General features: G+C 43.6%; 1 protein-coding gene across 3 annotated transcripts in view; it reads right to left on the bottom strand.

The window, feature by feature from the left end:
• Positions 1 to 25,029, bottom strand: part of LOC110512740 (tubulin-specific chaperone D-like) — a 141,869-nt gene that overhangs the window by 47,845 nt on the left and 68,995 nt on the right. For all 3 annotated transcript variants that reach the window (XM_036941974.1, XM_036941975.1, XM_036941976.1), the window contains exons 18-25: positions 17,898 to 17,983; positions 7,866 to 7,946; positions 6,809 to 6,882; positions 6,075 to 6,192; positions 4,771 to 4,831; positions 4,441 to 4,463; positions 4,164 to 4,258; positions 3,679 to 3,755 (exon numbers count right to left, since the gene is read on the bottom strand). In XM_036941974.1, the coding sequence (XP_036797869.1) occupies positions 3,679 to 3,755; positions 4,164 to 4,258; positions 4,441 to 4,463; positions 4,771 to 4,831; positions 6,075 to 6,192; positions 6,809 to 6,882; positions 7,866 to 7,946; positions 17,898 to 17,983 (615 nt within the window). The remainder of the gene's footprint in view (positions 1 to 3,678; positions 3,756 to 4,163; positions 4,259 to 4,440; positions 4,464 to 4,770; positions 4,832 to 6,074; positions 6,193 to 6,808; positions 6,883 to 7,865; positions 7,947 to 17,897; positions 17,984 to 25,029) is intronic.

Here is a 25,029-nt window from a genome sequence, read left to right on the forward strand (position 1 = left end):
AGTGGTTAGGGTTAAGGTAATGGTTAGGGTTAGTGGTTAAGGTAATGGTTAGGGTTAGTGGTTAAGGTAATGGTTAGGGTTAGTGGTTAGGGTTAAGGTAATGGTTAGGGTTAGTGGTTAAGGTAATGGTTAGGGTTAGTGGTTAAGGTAATGGTTAGGGTTAGTGGTTAAGGTAATGGTTAGGGTTAGTGGTTAAGGTAATGGTTAGGGTTAGTGGTTAAGGTAATGGTTAGGGTTAGTGGTTAAGGTAATGGTTAGGGTTAGTGGTTAGGGTTAAGGTAATGGTTAGGGTTAGTGGTTAAGGTAATGGTTAGGGTTAGTGGTTAAGGTAATGGTTAGGGTTAGTGGTTAGGGTTAAGGTAATGGTTAGGGTTAGTGGTTAAGGTAATGGTTAGGGTTAGTGGTTAAGGTAATGGTTAGGGTTAGTGGTTAAGGTAATGGTTAGGGTTAGTGGTTAAGGTAATGGTTAGGGTTAGTGGTTAAGGTAATGGTTAGGGTTAGTGGTTAAGGTAATGGTTAGGGTTAGTGGTTAGGGTTAAGGTAATGGTTAGGTTTAGTGGTTAGGGTTAAGGTAATGGTTAGGTTTAGTGGTTAGGGTTAAGGTAATGGTTAGGGTTAGTGGTTAGGGTTAAGATAATGGTTAGGGTTAGTGGTTAGGGTTAAGGTAATGGTTAGGGTTAGTGGTTAGGGTTAAGGTAATGGTTAGGGTTAGTGGTTAAGGTAATGGTTAGGGTTAGTGGTTAAGGTAATGGTTAGGGTTAGTGGTTAATGTAATGGTTAGGGTTAGTGGTTAAGGTAATGGTTAGGGTTAGTTGTTAGGGTTAAGGTAATGGTTAGGGTTAGTGGTTAAGGTAATGTTAGGGTTAGTGGTTAGGGTTAAGGTAATGGTTAGGGTTAGTGGTTAAGGTAATGGTTAGGGTTAGTGGTTAAGGTAATGGTTAGGGTTAGTGGTTAAGGTAATGGTTAGGGTTAGTGGTTAAGGTAATGGTTAGGGTTAGTGGTTAAGGTAATGGTTAGGGGTTAAGGTAATGGTTAGGGTTAGTGGTTAAGGTAATGGTTAGGGTTAGTGGTTAGGGTTAAGGTAATGGTTAGGGTTAGTGGTTAAGGTAATGGTTAGGGTTAGTGGTTAAGGTAATGGTTAGGGTTAGTGGTTAGGGTTAAGGTAATGGTTAGGGTTAGTGGTTAAGGTAATGGTTAGGGTTAGTGGTTAAGGTAATGGTTAGGGTTAGTGGTTAAGGTAATGGTTAGGGTTAGTGGTTAAGGTAATGGTTAGGGTTAGTGGTTAAGGTAATGGTTAGGGTTAGTGGTTAAGGTAATGGTTAGGGTTAGTGGTTAAGGTAATGGTTAGGGTTAGTGGTTAAGGTAATGGTTAGGGTTAGTGGTTAGGGTTAAGGTAATGGTTAGGTTTAGTGGTTAGGGTTAAGGTAATGGTTAGGTTTAGTGGTTAGGGTTAAGGTAATGGTTAGGGTTAGTGGTTAGGGTTAAGGTAATGGTTAGGGTTAGTGGTTAGGGTTAAGGTAATGGTTAGGGTTAGTGGTTAAGGTAATGGTTAGGGTTAGTGGTTAAGGTAATGGTTAGGGTTAGTGGTTAAGGTAATGGTTAGGGTTAGTTGTTAGGGTTAAGGTAATGGTTAGGGTTAGTGGTTAAGGTAATGGTTAGGGTTAGTGGTTAGGGTTAAGGTAATGGTTAGGGTTAGTGGTTAAGGTAATGGTTAGGGTTAGTGGTTAAGGTAATGGTTAGTGGTTAGGGTTAAGGTAATGGTTAGGGTTAGTGGTTAAGGTAATGGTTAGGGTTAGTGGTTAAGGTAATGGTTAGGGTTAGTTATTAAGGTAATGGTTAGGGTTAGTGGTTAAGGTAATGGTTAGGGTTAGTGGTTAAGGTAATGGTTAGGGTTAGTGGTTAGGGTTAAGGTAATGGTTAGGGTTAGTGGTTAGGGTTAAGGTAATGGTTAGGGTTAGTGGTTAAGGTAATGGTTAGGGTTAGTGGTTAAGGTAATGGTTAGGGTTAGTGGTTAAGGTAATGGTTAGGGTTAGTTGTTAGGGTTAAGGTAATGGTTAGGGTTAGTGGTTAAGGTAATGTTAGGGTTAGTGGTTAGGGTTAAGGTAATGGTTAGGGTTAGTGGTTAAGGTAATGGTTAGGGTTAGTGGTTAAGGTAATGGTTAGGGTTAGTGGTTAGGGTTAAGGTAATGGTTAGGGTTAGTGGTTAGGGTTAAGGTAATGGTTAGGGTTAGTGGTTAAGGTAATGGTTAGGGTTAGTGGTTAAGGTAATGGTTAGGGTTAGTGGTTAAGGTAATGGTTAGGGTTAGTGGTTAAGGTAATGGTTAGGGTTAGTGGTTAGGGTTAAGGTAATGGTTAGGTTTAGTGGTTAGGGTTAAGGTAATGGTTAGGGTTAGTGGTTAGGGTTAAGGTAATGGTTAGGGTTAGTGGTTAGGGTTAAGGTAATGGTTAGGGTTAGTGGTTAAGGTAATGGTTAGGGTTAGTGGTTAAGGTAATGGTTAGGGTTAGTGGTTAAGGTAATGGTTAGGGTTAGTGGTTAAGGTAATGGTTAGGGTTAGTGGTTAGGGTTAAGGTAATGGTTAGGGTTAGTGGTTTATGCTGCAGTAGTTTATGTGTCGGGGGGCTAGGGTCAGTTTGTTATATCTGGAGTACTTCTCCTGTCCTATTCGGTGTCCTGTGTGAATCTAAGTGTGCGTTCTCTAATTCTCTCCTTCTCTCTTTCTCTCTCTCGGAGGACCTGAGCCCTAGGACCATGCCCCAGGACTACCTGACATGATGACTCCTTGCTGTCCCCAGTCCACCTGGCTGTGCTGCTGCTCCAGTTTCAACTGTTCTGCCTTATTATTATTCGACCATGCTGATCATTTATGAACATTTGAACATCTTGGCCATGTTCTGTTATAATCTCCACCCGGCACAGCCAGAAGAGGACTGGCCATCCCACATATGCTCTCTCTAATTCTCTCTTTCTTTCTCTCTCTCGGAGGACCTGAGCCCTAGGACCATGCCCCAGGAATACCTGACATGATGACTCCTTGCTGTCCCCTGTCCACCTGACTGTGCTGCTGCTCCAGTTTCAACTATTCTGCCTTATTATTATTCGACCATGCTGGTCATTTATGAACATTTGAACATCTTGACCATGTTTTGTTATAATCTCCACCCGGCACAGCCAGAAGAGGACTGGCCACCCCACATAGCCTGGTTCCTCTCTAGGTTTCTTCCTAGGTTTTGGCCTTTCTAGGGAGTTTTTCCTAGCCACCGTGCTTCTTCACCTGCATTGCTTGCTGTTTGGGGTTTTAGGCTGGGTTTCTGTACAGCACTTTGAGATATCAGCTGATGTACGAAGGGCTATATAAAATAAATTTGATTTGATTTGATTTGGTTAAGGTAATGGTTAGGGTTAGTGGTTAAGGTAATGGTTAGGGTTAGTGGTTAGGGTTAAGGTAATGGTTAGGGTTAGGGTTAAGGTAATGGTTAGGGTTAGTGGTTAAGGTAATGGTTAGGGTTAGTGGTTAAGGTAATGGTTAGGGTTAGTGGTTAAGGTAATGGTTAGGGTTAGTGGTTAAGGTAATGGTTAGGGTTAGTGGTTAAGGTAATGGTTAGGGTTAGTGGTTAGGGTTAAGGTAATGGTTAGGTTTAGTGGTTAGGGGGAAAAGGATGTAGAATGCTGTACTGTACCTTGATACCGTCCCTCGGTCCAGGTGAGATGAGGTGGAGGCTCTTCAAGGTGTCGTCTATCAGCCACTGCCAGCCAGCTGAAACAGACAGGGTTAACTCTGTTATGACGTGTCAGTGGTCTGAACAGTACAGACACTGCCAGCCAGCTGAAACAGACAGGGTTAACTCTGTTATGACGTGTCAGTGGTCTGAACAGTACAGACACTGCCAGCCAGCTGAAACAGACAGGGTTAACTCTGTTATGACATGTCAGTGGTCTGAACAGTACAGACACTGCCAGGGGTTAACTCTGTTACAACGTGTCAGTGCTGTCCCTCCTGGCTCTAACGGTAGGATGTGGTTTGTCCATTATTATCCCATCTCTGAAAACACATCAAATCCCCCGGGGGGGGATGAATTTGGCCCGTGGGTCATCTATTGGGGAACCCTGCTAGCTGGAGTAATCATTCAGCTACGGTCTGAATATCACCGATGTGAAAACTCACTGATGACGGGGTCGTCCTTGAACGGCATCTTGGAGAGGGACATGTTCTCAATGAGAGAACAGACTGCAGGCCTCATCAGCTCACCACCAAAACCCCTACACAGACAGGACACAACAACAACAACAAAGATTTGTTGAGGTCGCACAACATATTGGTCTGAAACCTTAAAGAGGCATTCCATTTCAAAATAAATAAATAAATAATAATAATAATAATAATAATAATCTGAAACAGTCTATAAAAGAATGAGTAAAATGTGGAAAGTAACAGTGCTGACCTGTACTGCTTTCTGTCAAATAGCTGGAAGACAAAACAAACACATGACGACATGTTTAGAGACGAACAGACTGGTGATTTACAACTTTAAAACACAACATTAACAGGTACCTATGTTGGTACAACTGACTCAGGTGAATGGTCAACACTTGAGACAATATGTATGTGAGTGAAAAGACATTGAAGGAGAGAGAGAGAGAGAGAGAGAGACAGATGGAGGGTAGTGAGAGACAGACGGGGGGGGTAGTGAGAGACAGACGGGGGGGGGGGGGGGGGGGGTAGTGAGAGACAGAGAGAAAGAGAGAGAGTAACAAGCGAGAAGTGAACTAACCCTCTGGTGAATGCTCTTGAGTCCATCCACACAGTCTGAAGAGATGAGCTCTGTCACCGGTCTACAATCCAGTACAATACAATGTTACTGTCCACAGCGAACAGCAGAAATGTTTAACACCCCCCAGACAGCACATATCTCACACACAGTCGAGTCTACAAGAGAGATAGAGACGGTCAATGACTTATGACTTTATAGGAGGAGCCAAGGGCTTCTGTCAAATCAGGAAGTCAAATCATGGGTTGATATTTTTTATTTATTTAACCTTTATTTAACCAGGCAAGTCAGTTAAGAACAAATTCTTATTTTCAATGACGGCCTAGGAACAGTGGGTTAACTGGTCTAGGAACAGTGGGTTAACTGGCCTAGGAACAGTGGGTTAACTGCCTGTTCAGGGGCAGAACTACAGATTTGTACCTTGTCAGCTCAGGGGGTTTGAACTTGCAACCTTCCGGTTACTAGTCCAACGCTCTTAACCACTAGGCTACCCTGCCGCAAAACAGAGAAACCCACACACTGCTCTTTAATAAGCTCTACTACGTATGAGACCGGTTCGTAAAGAGCAGTGATACTCTCCAGAGCAGTGTGAGGGTTTCTCTACGTATGAGACCGGTTCGTAAAGAGCAGTGATACTCTCCAGAGCAGTGTGAGGGTTTCTCTACGTATGAGACCGGTTCGTAAAGAGCAGTGATACTCTCCAGAGCAGTGTGAGGGTTTCTCTACGTATGAGACCGGTTCGTAAAGAGCAGTGATACTCTCCAGAGCAGTGTGAGGGTTTCTCTACGTATGAGACCGGTTCGTAAAGAGCAGTGATACTCTCCAGAGCAGTGTGAGGGTTTCTCTACGTATGAGACCGGTTCGTAAAGAGCAGTGATACTCTCCAGAGCAGTGTGAGGGTTTCTCTACGTATGAGACCGGTTCGTAAAGAGCAGTGATACTCTCCAGAGCAGTGTGAGGGTTTCCTTATGTTTTTATTCTCATGTTATTCAACTGTTCATTCCACAGTAAGACAACGTGTTGTGTTTACAGCAGGTAGGGAACAGTGACTACAGATGAACACACCCAGTTCATTCCACAGTAAGACAACGTGTTGTGTTACAGCAGGTAGGTGAACAGTGACTACAGATGAACACACCCTGCAGAAACAGAGCGCTCAGATGTGCGAGTGTCTTTAGAGTTTCAATGTGCCAAACAAAAGCTGTCATCACGGACGGATTATTTACAAAACAACAACGGTCATGTGGTTTTCCTATAAGTTACGGCCAATAGTGTGATTGGCTGGTTGAGAGGTGAGGTTGCAGTACCTGTTGTTCTGATTGGCCAGCTTGTAGAGGGCGTGGCTGATCTCGGCAGATGCCAGAATGGCGCCGTGGCGACTGTGGAGATCAATGCCCAGCGCTATGGGCAGCAGCTGAGGCATAACTGAAAATACAACCATCAAAATATAAAATAGTCATTTTAACTCAATTATTTTATGTGTCTTTTCATTCTTTGCAAGAACATCAAGAGTCTGCACAGGTGTGTGTGTCTGGTTCATTTATTTGAATATAACCTGCATGATTTGTGGCCAGGCTGGTCTGCCTGTAATGACACAGCCTCCGTCTATGATATCGCCACAGTTTCAAATCTGGCCTATTGCCCTTTGACCTCTCTCTGTGTGTTCTCTATTTTATTTTACCTTTATTTAACTAGGCAAGTTAGTTCAGAACAAATTCTTATTTTCAATGACGGCCTACCGGGGAACAGTGGGTTAACTGCCTTGTTCAGGGGCAGAACGACAGATTTGTACCTTGTCAGCTCGGGGGTTTGAACTTGCAACCTTCCGGTTACTAGTCCAATGCTCTGCCACCCCATTATTATGTGTTCAACAACAGTGACTACAGATGAACACACCCAGTCCATTCCACAGTAAGACAATGTGTTGTGTTACAGCAGGTAGGTGAACAGTGACTACAGATGAACACACCCAGTTCATTCCACAGTAAGACAATGTGTTGTGTTACAGCAGGTAGGGAACAGGACCAATGACATAGCTCACCTGTTGTGGCCATATAATCAGGTGCTTGAGGCGTCAGATTATGCAAAGCCTTTGTCGCTAGCTGTCGAATCACCCTGCAAAACAACAGATACACATGCAGAGGAGAATTCCTCTTTCTCCATTACATAGAACGGTTTCTACTCTAACAGGCTACACACAGTACCAACTTCTGGGACTATTCCATTGGTTTAGCTTCTGGGCCTATTCCATTGGTTTAGCTTCTGGGACTATTCCATTGGTTTAGCTTCTGGGACTATTCCATTGGTTTAGCTTCTGGGACTATTCCATTGGTTTAGCTTCTGGGACTATTCCATTGGTTTAGCTTTTGGGACTATTCCATTGGTTTAGCTTCTGGGACTATTCCATTGGTTTAGCTTCTGGGGCTATTCCATTGGTTTAGCTTCTGGGGCTATTCCATTGGTTTAGCTTCTGGGGCTATTCCATTGGTTTAGCTTCTGGGACTATTTTCTGGGCCTATTCCATTGGTTTAGCTTCTGGGCCTATTCCATTGGTTTAGCTTCTGGGACTATTTTCTGGGCCTATTCCATTGGTTTAGCTTCTGGGACTATTTTCTGGGCCTATTCCATTGGTTTAGCTTCTGGGCCTATTCCATTGGTTTAGCTTCTGGGACTATTTTCTGGGACTATTCCATTGGTTTAGCTTCTGGGACTATTTTCTGGGACTATTCCATTGGTTTAGCTTCTGGGACTATTTTCTGGGCCTATTCCATTGGTTTAGCTTCTGGGACTATTTTCTGGGACTATTCCATTGGTTTAGCTTCTGGGACTATTTTCTGGGACTATTCCATTGGTTTAGCTTCTGGGCCTATTCCATTGGTTTAGCTTCTGGGCCTATTCCATTGGTTTAGCTTCTGGGACTATTCCATTGGTTTAGCTTCTGGGACTATTCCATTGGTTTAGCTTCTGGGACTATTCCATTGGTTTAGCTTCTGGGACTGTTCCATTGGATCCATGGTAACGGGAAAACTAAATCAAGTACGGTGTTTGAAAGTATTTGATCAAAGTGTAAAGGACATGAGGACAGGAAAGGCCCTTACCCGTCCCAGTGGTTGATCTTCATGGCTACCAAGTGGTCGATCATGGGCCTGGTGTATTCTGGGAAACTGGCGATGTAAACACTGAAGAGAACAAGGCAAGAGGTTATTACTATTTTACTACTACAGGTAATGTTATACCAACTACTACTACAGGTAATGTTATACCAACTACTACTACAGGTAATGTTATAACTACTACTACTACTACTACAGGTAATGTTATAACGACTACTACTACAGGTAATGTTATAACTACTACTACTACTACTACTACTACTACTACTACTACAGGTAATGTTATAACAACTACTACTACAGGTAATGTTATAACAACTACTACTACTTCTACTACAGGTAATGTTATAACTACTACTACAGGTAATGTTATAACAACTACTACTACTACTACAGGTAATGTTATAACTACTACTACTACTACTACTACTACTACAGGTAATGTTATAACAACTACTACAACTACTACTACAGGTAATGTTATAACTACTACTACTACTACTACTACTACAGGTAATGTTATAACTACAACTACCACAGGTAATGTTATAACAACTACTACTACAGGTAATGTTATAACAACTACTACTACAGGTAATGTTATAACAACTACTACTACAGGTAATGTTATAACTACTACTACTACTACTACTACTACTACAGGTAATGTTATAACAACTACTACTACTACTACAGATAATGTTATAACTACTACTACCACTACAGGTAATGTTATAACAGGGTGAACAACTACTACAGGTAATGTTATGACTACTACTACTACTACTACTACTACTACTATTACAGGTAATGTTATAACTACTACTACTACTGGTAATGTTATAACAACTACTACTACAGGTAATGTTATAACAATTAGTTATAACAGGGTGAACAACTACTACAGGTAATGGTATAACTACTACTACTACTATTACAGGTAATGTTATAACTACTACTACTACTATTACAGGTAATGTTATTACTACTACTACAGGTAATGTTATAACTGCTACTACTACTACCACTACTACTACTACTACTACTACTACTACTACAGGTAATGTTATAACTACTACTACTACTACAGGTAATGTTATAACTACTACTACTACTAATATTACAGGTAATGTTATAACTACTACTACTACTGGTAATGTTATAACAACTACTACTACAGGTAATGTTATAACAACTACTACTACAGGTAATGTTATAACAACTACCACTACAGGTAATGTTATAACTACTACTACTATTACTGGTAATGTTATAACTACTACTACAGGTAATGTTACAACTACTACTACTACTACTACTATTACAGGTAATGTTATAACAACTACTACTACAGGTAATGTTATAACTACTACTACTACTACTATTACAGGTCATGTTATAACAACTACTACTACAGGTAATGTTATAACTACTACTACTATTACAGGTAATGTTATAACTACTACTACTACAGGTAATGTTATAACTACTACTAATACTACTACTACTACTACTACTACTACTACTACTACTACTACTACTATTACAGGTGATGTTATAACTACTACTACTACAGGTAATGTTATAACTACTACTACTACTACTACTACTACTACTACTACTACTACTACTACTACTACTACTAATGTTATAAAAACTACTACTACAGGTAATGTTAGAACTACTACTACTACTACTACTACTACTACTATTACAGGTAATGTTAGAACAACTACTACTACAGGTAATGTTATAACTACTACTACAGGTAATGTTATAACTACTACTACTACAGGTAATGTTATAACAGGGTGAACAACTACTACAGGTAATGTTATAACTACTACTACTACTACTACAGGTCATGTTTTAACTACTACTACTATTACAGGTAATGTTATAACTACTGCTACAGGTAATGTTATAACTACTACTACTGCAGGTAATGTTATAACTACTACTACAGGTAATGTTATAACTACTACTACTACTGCAGGTAATGTTATAACTACTACTAATACTACAGGTAATGTTATAACTACTACTACAGGTAATGTTATAACAGGGTGAACAACTACTACAGGTAATGTTATAACTACTACTACTACTACTACAGGTCATGTTTTAACTATTGCTACATGTAATGTTATAACTACTACTACTACTGGTAATGTTATAACTACTACTACTACTGGTAATGTTATAACTACTACTACTACAGGTAATGTTATAACTACTACTACTACTACTACAGGTAATGTTATAACTACTACTACAGGTAATGTTATAACAACTACTACTACTACTACTACTGGTAATGTTATAACTACTACTACTACTACTGGTAATGTTATAACTACTACTACTACTGGTAATGTTATAACTACTACTACTACTACTGGTAATGTTATAACTACTACTACTACTACTACTGGTAATGTTATAACTACTACTACTGGTAATGTTATAACTACTACTACTGGTAATGTTATAACTACTACTACTGGTAATGTTATAACTACTACTACTGGTAATGTTATAACTACTACTACTGTTAATGTTATAACTACTACTACTGGTAATGTTATAACTACTACTACTACTACTACTACTACTACTACTACTACTACTACTACTACTACTACTGGTAATGTTATAACTACTACTACTACAGGTAATGTTATAACTACTACTACTACTACAGGTAATGTTATAACTACTACTATTACAGGTAATGTTATAACTACTACAGGTTATGTTATAACAGGGTGAACAACGGTCGGCTTGTGGGGGAAATCAAAATAAAAGAGACATTTGAGACTAGTATTGGTGCGACTACAGTACCGGACTAACTACAGTACCGGACCCAGCTAACTAACTACAGTACCGGACACAACTAACTAACTACAGTACCGGACCCAGCTAACTAACTACAGTACCGGACCCAGCTAACTAACTACAGTACCGGACCCAGCTAACTAACTACAGTACCGGACCCAGCTAACTAATCTACAGTACCGGACCCAGCTAACTAATCTACAGTACCGGACCCAGCTAACTAATCTACAGTACCGGACCCAACTAACTAATCTACAGTACCGGACCCAGCTAACTAACTACAGTACCGGACCCAGCTAACTAACTACAGTACCGGACCCAGCTAACTAACTAACTACAGTACCGGACCCAGCTAACTAACTAACTACAGTACTGGACCCAGCTAACTAACTAACTACAGTACCGGACACAACTAACTAACTACAGTACCGGACACAGCTAACTACAGTACCGGACACAGCTAACTAACTACAGTACCGGACCCAGCTAACTAACTAACTACAGTACCGGACCCAGCTAACTAACTAACTACAGTACCGGACACAACTAACTAACTACAGTACCGGACCCAGCTAACTAACTAACTACAGTACCGGACCCAGCTAACTAACTACAGTACTAGACACAGCTATTTGAAGGCTCCTTTTTCAACAACATTCAGCGTCAGCCTACAGACCATATTGTCAGATTGTTGAGGAAGTAAACAACATCTTGGCCTCAACAGTAATCTGCTTCTGCAGTCAGAAGTGTAGTGGGTCTCCCCCGAGGCTACATTCTTTAACAGGTTTTACTCTATGATGTGGGAGGAATGTTTCCTCTGACAGTCTAGGTGGCGGTAGAGACGTCACTCATAGGATTAGGATGGGGACAGTCACATTCTACAGAGAGGCAGGGCTGAGTCTGAAATGACATTCTAGTGCACTACGTTAAACAAGGGCCGGTAGAGAATAGGGCACCTATGGGGACAGTCACATTCTACAGAGAGGCAGGGCTGAGTCTGAAATGACATTCTAGTGCACTACGTTAAACAAGGGCCGGTAGAGAATAGGGCACCTATGGGGACAGTCACATTCTACAGAGAGGAAGGGCTGAGTCTGAAATGACATTCTAGTGCTCTACGTTAAACAAGGGCCGGTAGAGAATAGGGCACCTATGGGGACAGTCACATTCTACAGAGAGGAAGGGCTGAGTCTGAAATGACATTCTAGTGCACTACGTTAAACAAGGGCCGGTAGAGAATAGGGAACCTATGGGGACAGTCACATTCTACAGAGAGGAAGGGCTGAGTCTGAAATGACATTCTAGTGCACTACGTTAAACAAGGGCCGGTAGAGAATAGGGCACCTATGGGGACAGTCACATTCAAGAGAGAGGCAGGGCTGAGTCTGAAATGACATTCTAGTGCACTACGTTAAACAAGGGCCGGTAGAGAATAGGGCACCTATGGGGCCAGTCACATTCTACAGAGAGGCAGGGCTTTGACAGCTCAGATACCCGAGACGTCAGCGATGCATTGAGAAGAGGAGAAAACGTCCCTGGTTCAACATAAAGGACATGTCCCTATGCACACTCCTTTACAAAAAGAATACTTCTACAATATAAGTGGCAGGCTCCATTTGAGGCCAGATGGTACAGCTATGTTCTGTGGTTCTGGGTAGTATAACATATACTACTACCACCAGGTAGACTCCTACCACCACCAGGTAGACTCCTACTACCACCAGGTAGACTACTACCACCACCAGGTAGACTACTACCACCACCAGTTAGACTCCTACCACCACCAGGTAGACTCCTATCACCACCAGGTAGACTCCTATCACCAGGTAGACTCCTACCACCACCAGGTAGACTCCTACCACCACCAGGTAGACTCCTACCACCACCAGGTAGACTCCTACCACCAGGTAGACTACTACCACCACCAGGTAGACTCCTACCACCACCAGGTAGACTCCTACCACCAGGTAGACTACTACCACCACCAGGTAGACTCCTACCACCACCAGGTAGACTCCTACCACCACCAGGTATACTCCTACCACCAGGTAGACTCCTACCACCACCAGGTAGACTACTACCACCACCAGGTAGACTACTACCACCACCAGGTAGACTCCTACTACCACCAGGTAGACTCCTACCACCAGGTAGACTACTACCACCACCAGGTAGACTCCTACCACCACCAGGTAGACTCCTACCACCACCAGGTAGACTCCTACCACCACCAGGTAGACTCCTACCACCACCAGGTAGACTCCTACCACAGGTAGACTCCTACCACCACCAGGTAGACTCCTACCACCAGGTAGACTCCTACCACCACCAGGTAGACTACTACCACCACCAGGTAGACTCCTACTACCACCACCAGGTAGACTCCTACTACCACCACCAGGTAGACTCCTACCACCACCAGGTAGACTCCTACCACCAGGTAGACTACTACAACCACCAGGTAGACTCCTACCACCACCAGGTAGACTCCTACCACCAGGTAGACTCCTACCACCACCAGGTAGACTACTACCACCACCAGGTAGACTCCTACCACCAGGTAGACTACTACCACCACCAGGTAGACTCCTACCACCACCAGGTAGACTCCTACCACCAGGTAGACTCCTACCACCACCAGGTAGACTACTACCACCACCAGTTAGACTCCTACCACCACCAGGTAGACTCCTACCACCACCAGGTAGACTACTACCACCACCAGGTAGACTCCTACTACCACCACCAGGTAGACTCCTACTACCACCACCAGGTAGACTCCTACCACCACCAGGTAGACTCCTACCACCAGGTAGACTACTACCACCACCAGGTAGACTCCTACCACCACCAGGTAGACTCCTACCACCAGGTAGACTCCTACCACCACCAGGTAGACTACTACCACCACCAGGTAGACTACTACCACCACCAGGTAGACTCCTACTACCACCAGGTAGACTCCTACCACCAGGTAGACTACTACCACCACCAGGTAGACTCCTACCACCACCAGGTAGACTCCTACCACCACCAGGTAGACTCCTACCACCACCAGGTAGACTCCTACCACCACCAGGTAGACTACTACCACCACCAGGTAGACTCCTACCACCACCAGGTAGACTCCTACCACCACCAGGTAGACTCCTACCACCACCAGGTAGACTCCTACCACCAGGTAGACTCCTACCACCACCAGGTAGACTCCTACCACCACCAGGTAGACTACTACCACCACCAGGTAGACTCCTACCACCACCAGGTAGACTCCTACCACCACCAGGTAGACTCCTACCACCAGGTAGACTCCTACTACCACCAGGTAGACTCCTACTACCACCAGGTAGACTCCTACTACCACCAGGTAGACTACTACCACCACGTAGACTACTACCACCACCAGGTAGACTCCTACCACCACCAGGTAGACTCCTACCACCACCAGGTAGACTCCTACCACCACCAGGTAGACTCCTACCACCACCAGGTAGACTCCTACCACCACCAGGTAGACTACTACTACCACCAGGTAGACTACTACCACCACCAGGTAGACTACTACCACCACCAGGTAGACTCCTACCACCACCAGGTAGACTCCTACCACCACCAGGTAGACTCCTACCACCACCAGGTAGACTCCTACCACCACCAGGTAGACTCCTACCACCACCAGGTAGACTACTACCACCACCAGGTAGACTCCTACCACCACCAGGTAGACTCCTACTACCACCAGGTAGACTACTACCACCACCAGGTAGACTCCTACCACCACCAGGTAGACTCCTACCACCACCAGGTAGACTCCTACCACCACCAGGTAGACTACTACCACCACCAGGTAGACGCCTACTACCACCAGGTAGACTCCTACCACCAGGTGGTAGACTCCTACCACCACCAGGTAGACTCCTACCACCACCAGGTAGACTCCTACCACCAGGTAGACTCCTACCACCACCAGGTAGACTCCTACCACCACCAGGTAGACTCCTACCACCACCAGGTAGACTCCTACCACCACCAGGTAGACTCCTACCACCACCAGGTCACCACCAGGTAGACTCCTACCACCACCAGGTAGACTCCTACCACCACCAGGTAGACTACTACCACCACCAGGTAGACTCCTACCACCACCAGGTAGACTCCTACCACCACCCCACCAGGTAGACTCCTACCACCACCAGGTAGACTCCTACCACCACCAGGTAGACTCCTACCACCACCAGGTAGACTACTACCACCACCAGGTAGACTACTACCACCAGGTAGACTCCTACCACCACCAGGTAGACTACTACCACCACCAGGTAGACTACTACCACCACCAGGTAGACTACTACCACCACCAGGTAGACTCCTACTACCACCAGGTAGACTACTACCACCAGGTAGACTACTACCACCACCAGGTAGACTCCTATCACCACCAGGTAGACTCCTACTACTACCACCAGGTAGACTCCTATCACCACCAGGTAGACTCCTACTACTACCACCAGGTAGACTCCTACCACCACCAGGTAGACTCCTACCACCACCAGGTAGACTCCTACCACCACCAGGTAGACTACTACCACCAGGTAGACTACTACGACCACCAGGTAGACTACTACCACCACCAGGTAGACTCCTACCACCACCAGGTAGACTCCTACCACCACCAGGTAGACTCCTACCACCACCAGGTAGACTCCTACCACCACCAGGTAGACTCCTACCACCACCAGGTAGACTCCTACCACCACCAGGTAGACTACTACCACCACCAGGTAGACTCCTACCACCACCAGGTAGACTCCTACTACCACCAGGTAGACTACTACCACCACCAGGTAGACTCCTACCACCACCAGGTAGACTCCTACCACCACCAGGTAGACTCCTACCACCACCAGGTAGACTACTACCACCACCAGGTAGACGCCTACTACCACCAGGTAGACTCCTACCACCAGGTGGTAGACTCCTACCACCACCAGGTAGACTCCTACCACCACCAGGTAGACTCCTACCACCAGGTAGACTCCTACCACCACCAGGTAGACTCCTACCACCACCAGGTAGACTCCTACCACCAGGTAGACTCCTACCACCACCAGGTAGACTCCTACCACCACCAGGTCACCACCAGGTAGACTCCTACCACCACCAGGTAGACTCCTACCACCACCAGGTAGACTACTACCACCACCAGGTAGACTCCTACCACCACCAGGTAGACTCCTACCACCACCAGGTAGACTCCTACCACCACCAGGTAGACTCCTACCACCACCAGGTAGACTCCTACCACCACCAGGTAGACTCCTACTACCACCAGGTAGACTACTACCACCAGGTAGACTACTACCACCACCAGGTAGACTCCTATCACCACCAGGTAGACTCCTACTACTACCACCAGGTAGACTCCTATCACCACCAGGTAGACTCCTACTACTACCACCAGGTAGACTCCTACCACCACCAGGTAGACTCCTACCACCACCAGGTAGACTCCTACCACCACCAGGTAGACTACTACCACCACCAGGTAGACTACTACCACCACCAGGTAGACTACTACCACCACCAGGTAGACTACTACCACCACCAGGTAGACTCCTATCACCACCAGGTAGACTACTACCACCACCAGGTAGACTCCTACTACCACCAGGTAGACTACTACCACCACCAGGTAGACTCCTACCACCACCAGGTAGACTCCTACCACCACCAGGTAGACTCCTACCACCACCAGGTAGACTACTACCACCACCAGGTAGACTACTACCACCACCAGGTAGACTACTACCACCACCAGGTAGACTACTACCACCACCAGGTAGACTACTACCACCACCAGGTAGACTACTACCACCACCAGGTAGACTCCTACTACCACCAGGTAGACTACTACCACCACCAGGTAGACTCCTACCACCACCAGGTAGACTCCTACCACCAGGTAGACTCCTACCACCAGGTAGACTCCTACCACCACCAGGTAGACTCCTACCACCACCAGGTAGACTACTACTACCACCAGGTAGACTACTACTACCACCAGGTAGACTCCTACCACCACCAGGTAGACTACTACTACCACCACCAGGTAGACTCCTACCACCACCAGGTAGACTCCTACCACCACCAGGTAGACTACTACCACCAGGTAGACTACTACCACCACCAGGTAGACTCCTACCACCACCAGGTAGACTCCTACCACCACCAGGTAGACTACTACCACCAGGTAGACTCCTACCACCAGGTTGACTACTACCACCAGGTAGACTACTACCACCAGGTAGACTCCTACCACCACCAGGTAGACTACTACCACCACCAGGTAGACTCCTACCACCACCAGGTAGACTCCTACCACCAGGTAGACTCCTACAGGTAGACTCCTACCACCAGGTACACTCCCCACACACACAGGGAAATGGTTTCTAAAAGACACAACCCTCTGTGCAGACAGCCTAAATGTGTACACGTAACCACAGCAGTGTTCTACAATATTGGTCCGTTGACCTTTGACATTTTTCAAATTCTGTCGTGCAGCTCAAGCAATTTCTCCAACTGTCAACACATTCAAAATGAATAGAGGACGTGTAACGCAGAGGGGTTGGTTGGGAATTGTGGGGAGGTGCGCGTTCGGGCTGTGTACCCCCCCGGCGGATGGTGGTCTCAGAGCCACGTAATATATAACATATTGTAGATTAATAGAGAAGACATTAAAACTATTAAATAAAATATGGAACCATGTAGTAACCAAAAAAAAAAAAAGTGAAGAATCTCATATACAATATATGTTGATTTATTTAACAAAGTAGCCACCCTTTGCCTTAATGACAGCTTTGCACACTCTTGGCACACCGTGGAATGAGTGGGTGTGTCCAAATGTTTGAATGGTACTGTACATTTGCTCATAAAGGCGTCTCCACCACTATTTCTCGCATAATACATTTTACAGACAACAAAAAAATCCCAGTATTTCAAACAAACAAATTGTCTTTCGACAATTATGAAATTGTACCCACATTCCCCGGGTAGTGACTCTTTTCAAACGTCAGGTAATTCATCCTTGGTTAATATAATGTGTCTCGTTATTAAGGAGGTCCATTATTGGCTCAAGAGCTCCCCTAGAGGTCAAACCTCCGGAGAGTATATTTAACTCACCTGATGGACAGGTAACAGTTGTTCAGGTTCCCAACAGCAAAGTAGTCAGCTGCTACTACGATGTCGATACCGTAGGGGAACGTGCCCTGGAGACAGAGAGGCAAAGGATCACGTTGTTGGATTTACTTTATGTACCAAGAGAACAGTGGTTTCAGTGTGACCGACTGGGTTCCAACACAGGTCTCCTGTTAGCCCGCTGAGCTAAAGCCTATGCATTCGACCAGGGAGCTAACACAAATCTCCAGGTCTCAGGCGAGGTTACCAAAACACCTCTGTGTCCATCAGTAAACCAACGAGGCTGATTCCCTGACCTGTCAATGTTTAAAAAAAAAAAAATATTCCACCTTTATTTAACCAGGTAGGCCAGTTGAGAACACCTTTATTTAACCAGGTAGGCTAGTTGAGAACACCTTTATTTAACCAGGTAGGCCAGTTGAGAACACCTTTATTTAACCAGGTAGGCCAGTTGAGAACACCTTTATTTAACCAGGTAGGCTAGTTGAGAACACCTTTATTTAACCAGGTAGACTAGTTGAGAACACCTTTATTTAACCAGGTAGGCTAGTTGAGAACACCTTTATTTAACCAGGTAGGCCAGTTGAGAACACCTTTATTTAACCAGGTAGGCCAGTTGAGAACACCTTTATTTAACCAGGTAGGCTAGTTGAGAACACCTTTATTTAACCAGGTAGGCTAGTTGAGAACACCTTTATTTAACCAGGTAGGCCAGTTGAGAACACCTTTATTTAACCAGGTAGGCCAGTTGAGAACACCTTTATTTAACCAGGTAGGCTAGTTGAGAACACCTTTATTTAACCAGGTAGGCCAGTTGAGAACACCTTTATTTAACCAGGTAGGCTAGTTGAGAACACCTTTATTTAACCAGGTAGGCTAGTTGAGAACACCCTTATTTAACCAGGTAGGCTAGTTGAGAACACCTTTATTTAACCAGGTAGGCCAGTTGAGAACACCTTTATTTAACCAGGTAGGCTAGTTGAGAACACCTTTATTTAACCAGGTAGACCAGTTGAGAACACCTTTATTTAACCAGGTAGGCTAGTTGAGAACACCTTTATTTAACCAGGTAGGCTAGTTGAGAACACCTTTATTTAACCAGGTAGACTAGTTGAGAACACCTTTATTTAACCAGGTAAGCTAGTTGAGAACACCTTTATTTAACCAGGTAGACTAGTTGAGAACACCTTTATTTAACCAGGTAGGCTAGTTGAGAACACCTTTATTTAACCAGGTAGGCCAGTTGAGAACACCTTTATTTAACCAGGTAGGCTAGTTGAGAACACCTTTATTTAACCAGGTAGACTAGTTGAGAACAACTTTATTTAACCAGGTAGGCTAGTTGAGAACACCTTTATTTAACCAGGTAGACTAGTTGAGAACACCTTTATTTAACCAGGTAGGCCAGTTGAGAACACCTTTATTTAACCAGGTAGGCTAGTTGAGAACACCTTTATTTAACCAGGTAGACTAGTTGAGAACACCTTTATTTAACCAGGTAGGCTAGTTGAGAACACCTTTATTTAACCAGGTAGACTAGTTGAGAACACCTTTATTTAACCAGGTAGGCTAGTTGAGAACACCTTTATTTAACCAGGTAGACTAGTTGAGAACACCTTTATTTAACCAGGTAGACTAGTTGAGAACACCTTTATTTAACCAGGTAGGCTAGTTGAGAACACCTTTATTTAACCAGCTAGGCTAGTTGAGAACACCTTTATTTAACCAGGTAGACTAGTTGAGAACACCTTTATTTAACCAGGTAGACTAGTTGAGAACACCTTTATTTAACCAGGTAGGCTAGTTGAGAACACCTTTATTTAACCAGCTAGGCTAGTTGAGAACACCTTTATTTAACCAGCTAGGCTAGTTGAGAACACCTTTATTTAACCAGGTAGACTAGTTGAGAACACCTTTATTTAACCAGGTAGACTAGTTGAGAACACCTTTATTTAACCAGGTAGGCTAGTTGAGAACACCTTTATTTAACCAGGTAGGCTAGTTGAGAACACCTTTATTTAACCAGGTAGGCCAGTTGAGAACACCTTTATTTAACCAGGTAGGCTAGTTGAGAACACCTTTATTTAACCAGGTAAGCTAGTTGAGAACACCTTTATTTAACCAGGTAGGCTAGTTGAGGACACCTTTATTTAACCAGGTAGGCTAGTTGAGAACACCTTTATTTAACCAGGTAGGCTAGTTGAGAACACCTTTATTTAAGCAGGTAGGCTAGTTGAGAACACCTTTATTTAACCAGGTAGGCTAGTTGAGAACAAGTTCTCATTAACAACTGCTACCTGGCCAAGATAAAGCATAGCAGTGTGAACAGACAACACAGAGTTACACATGGAGTAAACAATTAACAATGAACAAGTCAAATAACACAGTAGAAAAAAAATCATCTATATACATTGTGTGCAAAAGGCATGAGGAGGTAAGGCAATAAATAGGCCATAGTAGTGAATAATTACAATTTATCAGATTAACACTAGAGTGATAAATGTGCAGATGAACATGTGCAGGTAGAGATACTGGTGTTTTTAATTTGCTGTTTTATACTCTTGTGAATTTAATGGTTTTTACTAGATTACTTGTAGTTTTTCATGTTGTCTGTCTGTAATTTTTTTTGTAATGACTTGGTGCTGCCTATCTTGGCCAGGGCGCTCTTGTAAAAGAGATTTTAATCTCAAATGAGCCCTTCCTGGTTAAATAAAGGTTAAATAAAACAATTTTAAAAAATGAGTCACAGTTGAATAATATGAACATTTAAAATAATATGAAATCTGAATGGTAATTACATGTTGATAACTAGTCCCTAGATCTGATGCCAAGCTTGGCAAGTGCTGGCTGCACACAAAGCAATAGAATCTGCCTGTGGCCAAGTCAGTGTTGGCATTTCTTGATCAGCAAAGAATTTAATTTTCTGGCAGTTGTTGATCTGTTTAAAGGACTTTAGTGACAGTCAGGACAGGTTACAGTAACACCTGGATGGTAGGTGATCATTACAGACAGTTGTTGATCTGTTTAAAGGACTTTAGTGACAGTCAGGACAGGTTACAGTAACACCTGGATGGTAGGTGATCATTACAGACAGTTGTTGATCTGTTTAAAGGACTTTAGTGACAGTCAGGACAGGTTACAGTAACACCTGGATGGTAGGTGATCATTACAGACAGTTGTTGATCTGTTTAAAGGACTTTAGTGACAGTCAGTAACACCTGGATGGTAGGTGATCATTACAGACAGTTGTTGATCTGTTTAAAGGACTTTAGTGACAGCCAGCACAGGTTACAGTAACACCTGGATGGTAGGTGATCATTACAGACAGTTGTTGATCTGTTTAAAGGACTTTAGTGACAGTCAGGACAGGTTACAGTAACACCTGGATGGTAGGTGATCATTACAGACAGTTGTTGATCTGTTTAAAGGACTTTAGTGACAGCCAGGACAGGTTACAGTAACACCTGGATGGTAGGTGATCATTACAGACAGTTGTTGATCTGTTTAAAGGACTTTAGTGACAGTCAGTAACACCTGGATGGTAGGTGATCATTACAGACAGTTGTTGATCTGTTTAAAGGACTTTAGTGACAGTCAGGACAGGTTACAGTAACACCTGGATGGTAGGTGATCATTACAGACAGTTGTTGATCTGTTTAAAGGACTTTAGTGACAGTCAGTAACACCTGGATGGTAGGTGATCATTACAGACAGTTGTTGATCTGTTTAAAGGACTTTAGTGACAGTCAGGACAGGTTACAGTAACACCTGGATGGTAGGTGATCATTACAGACAGTTGTTGATCTGTTTAAAGGACTTTAGTGACAGTCAGGACAGGTTACAGTAACACCTGGATGGTAGGTGATCATTACAGACAGTTGTTGATCTGTTTAAAGGGCTTTAGTGACAGTCCGGACAGGTTACAGTAACACCTGGATGGTAGGTGATCGTTACAGACAGTTGTTGATCTGTTTAAAGGACTTTAGTGACAGTCAGGACAGGTTACAGTAACACCTGGATGGTAGGTGATCATTACAGACAGTTGTTGATCTGTTTAAAGGACTTTAGTGACAGTCAGGACAGGTTACAGTAACACCTGGATGGTAGGTGATCATTACAGACAGTTGTTGATCTGGTTAAAGGACTTTAGTGACAGTCAGTAACACCTGGATGGTAGGTGATCATTACAGACAGTTGTTGATCTGTTTAAAGGACTTTAGTGACAGTCAGGACAGGTTACAGTAACACCTGGATGGTAGGTGATCGTTACAGACAGTTGTTGATCTGTTTAAAGGACTTTAGTGACAGTCAGTAACACCTGGATGGTAGGTGATCATTACAGACAGTTGTTGATCTGGTTAAAGGACTTTAGTGACAGTCAGGACAGGTTACAGTAACACCTGGATGGTAGGTGATCATTACAGACAGTTGTTGATCTGCTTAAAGGACTTTAGTGACAGTCAGTAACACCTGGATGGTAGGTGATCATTACAGACAGTTGTTGATCTGGTTAAAGGACTTTAGTGACAGTCAGTAACACCTGGATGGTAGGTGATCATTACAGACAGTTGTTGATCTGGTTAAAGGACTTTAGTGACAGTCAGGACAGGTTACAGTAACACCTGGATGGTAGGTGATCATTACAGACAGTTGTTGATCTGTTTAAAGGACTTTAGTGACAGTCAGGACAGGTTACAGTAACACCTGGATGGTAGGTGATCATTACAGACAGTTGTTGATCTGTTTAAAGGACTTTAGTGACAGTCAGTAACAACTGGATGGTAGGTGATCATTACAGACAGTTGTTGATCTGTTTAAAGGACTTTAGTGACAGTCAGTAACACCTGGATGGTAGGTGATCATTACAGACAGTTGTTGATCTGTTTAAAGGACTTTAGTGACAGTCAGGACAGGTTACAGTAACACCTGGATGGTAGGTGATCATTACAGACAGTTGTTGATCTGTTTAAAGGGCTTTAGTGACAGTCCGGACAGGTTACAGTAACACCTGGATGGTAGGTGATCGTTACAGACAGTTGTTGATCTGTTTAAAGGACTTTAGTGACAGTCAGGACAGGTTACAGTAACACCTGGATGGTAGGTGATCATTACAGACAGTTGTTGATCTGTTTAAAGGACTTTAGTGACAGTCAGGACAGGTTACAGTAACACCTGGATGGTAGGTGATCATTACAGACAGTTGTTGATCTGGTTAAAGGACTTTAGTGACAGTCAGTAACACCTGGATGGTAGGTGATCATTACAGACAGTTGTTGATCTGTTTAAAGGACTTTAGTGACAGTCAGGACAGGTTACAGTAACACCTGGATGGTAGGTGATCGTTACAGACAGTTGTTGATCTGTTTAAAGGACTTTAGTGACAGTCAGTAACACCTGGATGGTAGGTGATCATTACAGACAGTTGTTGATCTGGTTAAAGGACTTTAGTGACAGTCAGGACAGGTTACAGTAACACCTGGATGGTAGGTGATCATTACAGACAGTTGTTGATCTGCTTAAAGGACTTTAGTGACAGTCAGTAACACCTGGATGGTAGGTGATCATTACAGACAGTTGTTGATCTGGTTAAAGGACTTTAGTGACAGTCAGTAACACCTGGATGGTAGGTGATCATTACAGACAGTTGTTGATCTGGTTAAAGGACTTTAGTGACAGTCAGGACAGGTTACAGTAACACCTGGATGGTAGGTGATCATTACAGACAGTTGTTGATCTGTTTAAAGGACTTTAGTGACAGTCAGGACAGGTTACAGTAACACCTGGATGGTAGGTGATCATTACAGACAGTTGTTGATCTGTTTAAAGGACTTTAGTGACAGTCAGTAACAACTGGATGGTAGGTGATCATTACAGACAGTTGTTGATCTGTTTAAAGGACTTTAGTGACAGTCAGTAACACCTGGATGGTAGGTGATCATTACAGACAGTTGTTGATCTGGTTAAAGGACTTTAGTGACAGTCAGGACAGGTTACAGTAACACCTGGATGGTAGGTGATCATTACAGACAGTTGTTGATCTGTTTAAAGGACTTTAGTGACAGTCAGTAACACCTGGATGGTAGGTGATCATTACAGACAGTTGTTGATCTGTTTAAAGGACTTTAGTGACAGTCAGGACAGGTTACAGTAACACCTGGATGGTAGGTGATCATTACAGACAGTTGTTGATCTGTTTAAAGGACTTTAGTGACAGTCAGTAACACCTGGATGGTAGGTGATCATTACAGACAGTTGTTGATCTGGTTAAAGGGCTTTAGTGACAGTCAGTAACACCTGGATGGTAGGTGATCATTACAGACAGTTGTTGATCTGTTTAAAGGGCTTTAGTGACAGTCAGGACAGGTTACAGTAACACCTGGATGGTAGGTGATCATTACAGACAGTTGTTGATCTGTTTAAAGGGCTTTAGTGACAGTCCGGACAGGTTACAGTAACACCTGGATGGTAGGTGATCATTACAGACAGTTGTTGATCTGTTTAAAGGACTTTAGTGACAGTCAGTAACACCTGGATGGTAGGTGATCATTACAGACAGTTGTTGATCTGTTTAAAGGACTTTAGTGACAGTCAGGACAGGTTACAGTAACACCTGGATGGTAGGTGATCATTACAGACAGCTGTTGATCTGTTTAAAGGACTTTAATGACAGTCAGTAACACCTGGATGGTAGGTGATCATTACAGACAGTTGTTGATCTGGTTAAAGGACTTTAGTGACAGTCAGTAACACCTGGATGGTAGGTGATCATTACAGACAGTTGTTGATCTGTTTAAAGGACTTTAGTGACAGTCAGGGCAGGTTACAGTAACACCTGGATGGTAGGTGATCATTACAGACAGTTGTTGATCTGTTTAAAGGACTTTAGTGACAGTCAGTAACACCTGGATGGTAGGTGATCATTACAGACAGTTGTTGATCTGTTTAAAGGGCTTTAGTGACAGTCAGGACAGGTTACAGTAACACCTGGATGGTAGGTGATCGTTACAGACAGTTGTTGATCTGTTTAAAGGACTTTAGTGACAGTCAGGACAGGTTACAGTAACACCTGGATGGTAGGTGATCGTTACAGACAGTTGTTGATCTGTTTAAAGGGCTT

Source organism: Oncorhynchus mykiss, chromosome 13 (genome assembly GCF_013265735.2).
Source record: "Oncorhynchus mykiss isolate Arlee chromosome 13, USDA_OmykA_1.1, whole genome shotgun sequence".
Classification (NCBI taxonomy): Eukaryota; Metazoa; Chordata; class Actinopteri; order Salmoniformes; family Salmonidae; genus Oncorhynchus; species Oncorhynchus mykiss.